General features: G+C 34.0%; 1 protein-coding gene across 1 annotated transcript; it reads left to right on the forward strand.

The window, feature by feature from the left end:
* The first annotated feature begins 1,268 nt into the window (after positions 1 to 1,268).
* Positions 1,269 to 2,378, forward strand: LOC149204636 (glutathione S-transferase U15-like). Its single transcript, XM_089393334.1, has 2 exons — positions 1,269 to 1,671; positions 1,772 to 2,378. Exons 1-2 carry the CDS (start codon positions 1,336 to 1,338, stop codon positions 2,138 to 2,140), a joined length of 705 nt encoding a protein of 234 aa, XP_089249460.1. The 5' UTR covers positions 1,269 to 1,335; the 3' UTR covers positions 2,141 to 2,378.
* Positions 2,379 to 6,561: the final 4,183 nt, after the last annotated feature.

Here is a 6,561-nt window from a genome sequence, read left to right on the forward strand (position 1 = left end):
TATAAACATAAACAATTAATTTTTAGTTTTATCTTATTTTATATATATATTTTGCCAACTTAAAAACACCAAAATTATAAACTCTATTTTTTTTTAAACAACTTAAAAACATGAACATTACCATTTTTGCAAATAACAATATCACATGCAAAGACAACTTAAAAAGTAAGAAAACTACCCCTACATAACCCATTTTGAGTTTTCGTCATGATAACTTGCCGGCCTCATACAATCTTTTAGCGTATGTAATAGGCTTATTAATCAATAAATAATAACTGTGCAATTCCATCCATATTTAAAAATTTCCCAATTATATTTATTAAAATTGGATTAAAAATTATTTTTAAAATTACACAAATATTCAAAATTGCACAATTTAAACATAATAATAATCCTAAAACAATAGAACCATCTATGTATTATAAATACGACTATTAACCAAACATTATATAACTAAATTTTATTAATCACTATATAACTAAATTTTATTAATCAATGTAAAACTGGGAAGGTTATTAATCAATGTAAAACTGGGAAGGTTATATAACTAAATGTAAAACTGGGAAGGTTATATAACTAAATAAATTAATAGACTAGTTATACTTTAAATGTAAAATAATAAAAGCACACTGATATATTCTATAACATAATGCATCTCTGAAAATTGTCCTCAAATGAGTGGCTACATTTAAAAAATGGAGGGTACGTAAAGCTGTTTGAAAATAGGTAGAAGCACTACAGAAAGAGGTTTATAAAACGATTCTTAATTAATGATGGAGACTATGTTTACAGGTTTTATTCAAACGTTCATGGAATGCAATGTTTTAAAACTTAATTAGTAGATACAACTTTGTGATATGATGTTTAAGGAGGGCAGCGGAAGGGAGGTGGGATGGGCCTTCTCATCACGTCTGTACCAGTCTGATGCATTATAAATAAGTAGAGTGTGAGATTTCATAAATTTAAAATGTAGTATGATAATAGATTATTGAATAAATAATAAGGATATGGTCCCGGCGATGAAGTTGCATGGCTTCTACGGTTAACTTGTACGTGACGCAACCCATCGTTCCATCCAAGCCGCAGAGTGGAGTCGATGACAAATCAATCCCGTCGTGCTTACTTAGGGTGCAAGTTTTGTACTACCCGATTATACTACAGGTGATAATTCAGTCGATGACAAATCAATCATTGGCGGCGAGCGATCCGTCGTGCTTACTTAGGGTGCAAGTTTTGTACTACCCGATTATAGTATAAGTATAGTGCAGATAGCAGATTCAATTATCACTGAGAAGCACATTTCACTGCGACGGATTTAAGAAGAGAGCAGTGACGATGGAGGTGTGTGGAGAAGAGGGTCAAGTGAAGCTGTTAGGTTTGACTCTCAGTCCCTTTGTGGCGCGGGTTCGCATAGCACTTGCTCTTAAAGGGATCCATTACCAATTCATCGAAGAGGATATCTACGACAACAAGAGCCAGCTGCTACTGCAATCAAACCCTGTTCACAAGAAAATTCCAGTGCTTATACACAATGGAAAACCTGTTTGTGAATCGATGATTATTGTGCAGTACATCGAGGAGGCGTGGGGCAATAAGGCACCCAATCTTATGCCCAAAGATGCATATGACCGAGCCATTGCCCGCTTCTGGGCTGCCTTTGTTGACGATAAGGTAATTTCATTCATTCATTCGTCATCTGCTACTCAGGGTTTTGAAATTTGCAATTACATTTATGTACTCTGTCTCTAATATTAGGTATGGATTGCTGCAGCTCGGTCCATGTCTGCTAGGGGTTTTAAGGGGCCAGGGTGAGCAGCAACAGAAAGCGATGGAGGAATCGGTGGCAAACTTCTTGTTGTTAGAGGAAGCTCTGCAAACTACCGGAAAAGCGTATTTCGGAGGAGATGAGATCGGATTGGTTGACATTGCATTAGGCGGGATGTTGGTGTTCATCAAATCTCTCCAGAAGGTTACCAATATAGTTCTCATAGATACAGAGAAAATGCCCCTGTTAAGTGCATGGATGGAACAGTTCTCTAAAACCGACGGAGTGAAAAAACTTTTGCCTGATCCGGCTAAGTTATTCGAATTTATATCCGCCATGAGAGCCAAATTTACATCACCACCTGCTGGTAACTAGATAGAGCCACGTCGAGCTAATAAAACGAGGGCAGAGAGCCAAATAATATTTACATCGAAGTTATCGTCGGTCATGTTTTGTTTCAATATTGTGAGTCCGAACGTTGGAGTAGTTCGTCATGCGAATTTGAATACGCGTATGAATTGGTGGGCGATATAGCTCGCTGTACTCGTACTTCGTCAGTGTATATGTTTCCATCGTTGCCGTTAACTTGTTTTGAAATTTTAAATTAGGTTTCATGTGAATCTATGTTTGTGAATGAACTCATGGGTCAACTGGTTGAGTAGCTACTGGTTTGTTTCATTTATATACGGGGTAGGTTAATTTATAGATGAGATGGTTTGGTGTTTTGTTTTTTTGTTTTTTAATAAGTTTTTTTTAAGAAAAAATTATTGGTATTTTTTTTTTTTTTTAAATATGATTTTAAGTTATTTAATTTATAGAAATTGAGTGTTCTAAAAGTTTTTCAGATTCCTGAATCCATTATACATTTAAAATAAGACAACAAAAAATCAAGTTCTTGTATGGAATTGAAAAAAATTCTGTTTATTCCATAAGTAATTTCTTCTATTTCCTTTAACTTTTTTTATATAAATAATTAAGTAATTTTATTATATAAATATAAATATAATTTTATTACATATAAAATTAATAACTTGACTATGCATTTTAATTAATTTTATTGAAAAAATATTTTTTTATTAAAATTTTTTATAATTAGTAATTTAATAAGCTTGCTTTTTTGCCCTCAACATCATAGCAATTTTGGTAAGATTTTGATAAAATCTAAGAGGAATTTTCATAAATCTAGTTACAGCTTTCAAACTTCAAGGTTTTGGGTCCCGTGAAGGTTTTTGATGGTGCCGAATCCATTTCCACCATAAAAACATGATTCAAACATTGGTACTGCAAAATTCTTGATTTTTTTTTGCGGAAATTCCAACCATTTTTACCCATCCAAACAATTCTTTAGACTCAATAAACAGTTCCTACTAATAATCCAGAACCACCAAAAAAATTCCTCTGCCTAGATAAACACTTCCTACTAATAATGCGGAATCCAATTATATATAACTAAATTTGAATTTGGAAAACAAAAATCCATGTCAATCCTCCCTTCCAATTAAATTCAACAACAATCTATAAAACCACCTCACAATTGCTTCCTAAAATTTCATTCTACTCATCTTGAGCTTGATACACTCCATCAAATACTGTGCAGGTTTTAATCAAGTTTGAATAATTCAAGTATTTTCTTTCTGTTTTTTAAATCTTCCATTAATTTACCGTATAAACTTCAATTTTTTTCCTTTATTTCTTTCTATTATTTTTAATCTTCCAAATCTTCCATTAATTTACCATATGAAAAAATTGTGTGTGCAATTTGTCTTATGTGTGTGAAATTGCGGTGAAAAACCCATAGCTTCTCAGTCAACAAAAAACAAATTAATCATGCCCAACATGTAATTTAGCTTCTCTGTGTGAAATTCGGCTTTTGCATGTGAAATTGACAAAAAATCATCGCATATGAGTCAACAAAGACAAAAAATCAATCATGCCCAACAAAGACAACAAAGACAAAAATACCAAAGCATTGTTAAAGGAGTCAAATTCACTCTGCAACAAGCAACTATGGTTTCATATCAGTGATTGTTACAACATCTCCAATAAGAAGCACCTCTACATGCTCATCTTTTCATTTTTTATCCTGTTAGTGTTTTAGGGTTTATAGGTATTGTTCTTAGGCTTGCTTCACTCTCTTTATGTTTTTTTTAAACTATGTTTAGAGATTATATTTTTATATGTTTTTTTCATGAATTTTAAGGCTCCATCGTAACAACCATAAACTAGAGAATACCATAAATTATAAATTGTAAACAAAATTCAGTTTCTGTGTATGAAATTGCAGACAAAAAACATAGCATCTCAGTCAACAGACAAAAAAAAATTAATCATGCCCAACAAAGACAATAGAGACAAAAATAAGAGAGCATCTGAGTCAAAACACATAGGCCTAATCATTCCTTAATCACATCAATTTGGCATCTTGTATGCAATAACGTGGATGTTTGGTCATGTCATGCCTCTAAGAAAGAATGAATGAATTTGTTTCAAAATCACTTGGAATTTTCTCGTCTATTTTAAAAGGAAAATGCAGTATGCTAGTTTTTAGTTAATTGAGATACAAATGGAAATTGAACACAAGGTAGCTACAATGGAGGAGACATCTTCACAACTGCTAAGGAATTTAGTTATGTATGAGAAACATAAGCCTCTTTCCATTGCAAGATGTAAAGGCTTTAGTTATCATTTTAAAGGAGGCATTGTGGCAATTGTTATGGGTAATCCCCTCTAAAACTTCTACATATGTGAAGACTAATCATTCTTAATCAAATCAAATGAGATTTCCATTAAAATATATTAGAATACTAATCATTCTGAATCAAATCAAGGGAGATTTCCATTACAAACCATCTAAAGAGAGAGTCAGCATGTTAGCAGCTAAACTCGTGGCAAAATTGTAGAAGTGGAAGTAGTTATAGATGACAATGTAGAGAACTGGAGTCTTTCAAAATACATTCAAACAGTGCAACTTCTAGTAACTTTTTTTAGTGATCTTAACAATGAAGAATTTAAAACTTATTTCAGTTAACCAACACCTATTCATAGCATTTGTAAGGAGACAATTTTCAGTACCCTTCCCTTTTTTTCTGAGGTTGATCGGGATATTAGGAATTTGATGCCCTGCTCAAGATACATGATTATGTTCAAGTGAAATTTAGGCTTCATATGTCTATCAAACACATAGGCCTGATATTTCTATCAAATTAAGACGATATTTGTGGATGGAGATCCAAGTCGATGCAAACACATAAATTTCTTATTCAAATATATGTAGATTGCAAGTATTGATTAACCTATTCATATTTAAATTTCAAGAAACAAATAACGCTGAGTTCTATTGTGGAGGTTTCAATTATTGATTACCCTTTTCATATTTAAAGTTTTTATTGAAATAAGACTCGGCTTCTATTTCTGAAACAACTTCCACTGACAGAAATAAATTTTAACAATATGAATTTTGTTGCATCCATGCCACGAGTTTCAATCGTTGATCGTATAAGGAACAAGAGGAGGAGAGGGACCAAGGGTGTCCAATTGCGATGCACTTCATCAGAAGAGGAAACATTCGATGATGTCAATTCTTCCAATGCTCCATGAAATGATGTTGAGAATTCCCATGTGGTTGCAAATCGTACTATCAAGCCATCTACCACAAAGCCACCCTCAACCACAATACAAGGTGCAAGCTCAATGAAGATTATCAATGCCATAAGAGGGTGGACAAAGGAAGACATGATAGGTGCAATTGATGACATAGAGTTCAGGGGATATTTAGTATGTGCATCTAAAAGAAAACATGGAATTGCAACGTCAAGCATACATTATTGGAATAATGGGCTCACTCATACAAAGCGTAGAGGGCATGTTACTGTTATGACTGAAGATGAGGAGGCTGAGGTGGTTGTGTGGTGTAAGGAAATGGCTTAAATGGGACATGGATTATAGTTGATACAAATCAAATCCACAACAGCTCAAATGTGTCAGTGGAGGCCAAACCTCTTCAAAGATGGGTTTCCTGGCAAATCTTGGTGGAGTGGGTTTAAAAAAAGGCGTCCAAACCTTCTCTTACGAACAACAGAGGGCCTTGACAAAGATAAGGCTTTAAATTTACGCCCTTCATATATGTCTAAGTTCTATGACACCCTTTCCCGTGCATATAAAAAACACTCTTATGCCCTAAACCTTATCTGGAACTATGACGAAACAGGCTTACAGGCTGGAAGGAATTGTGGCATGCGGGTAATTGCCAAGAGGGAGTAGAAATGTGGCAAAAATTTTGCCTAGGAGCAAGATGTCAATCTCTATGCTTTGTTGTGTCAATCCAACTCGTTCTTCAATCCCAGTTTTTTATTTATTCAAAAGAAAAACACAACTTAAAAACTATATATAGAATTGTGAACCAGGTGCATACATGGCGGCACATCTCCATGCATGAATGACAAAGAAACTCTTATTGAATTGGATTTTTCACTTTTCTCCATCTATTCTAGGTGGTGTCTCGTGTGAAAATAGATACCTACTAATTTTGGATGGCAATGGAACCCACATGGTTGTGCAAACAATCAAAGAGGCCAACCATTTGGGCATTGACCTATTAAGACTCCCACCTCATACCACGCATATTTTTCAACCCATTGATGTCAGCATGTTTGGGCCTTTCAAGAACTATTTTAGGGTAGAGTGAGCTTCATGGATGCGAAAGAACCTAGAGGTGGAGGTAAAAAAAATTGACCTAACTGAGCTTTCAAGTAAGGAATTTAAAAGGGCTATAACACCTTCTAATATCAAGGCTAGAT

Source organism: Pinus tabuliformis, chromosome 1_2, assembly GCF_031772625.1.
Source record: "Pinus tabuliformis cultivar Carrire ecotype Pingquan chromosome 1_2, CPIR1, whole genome shotgun sequence".
NCBI classification, from domain to species: domain Eukaryota; kingdom Viridiplantae; phylum Streptophyta; class Pinopsida; order Pinales; family Pinaceae; genus Pinus; species Pinus tabuliformis.

Bases quoted from the DNA above. Each gene is read 5' to 3' on its own strand.
- LOC149204636 (XM_089393334.1), top strand. From the start codon at position 1,336: ATGGAGGTGTGTGGAGAAGAGGGTCAAGTGAAGCTGTTAGGTTTGACT. The intron at 1,672-1,771 runs GTAATTTCATTC...GGATTGCTGCAG, and splicing joins CTGCCTTTGTTGACGATAAG to CTCGGTCCATGTCTGCTAGG.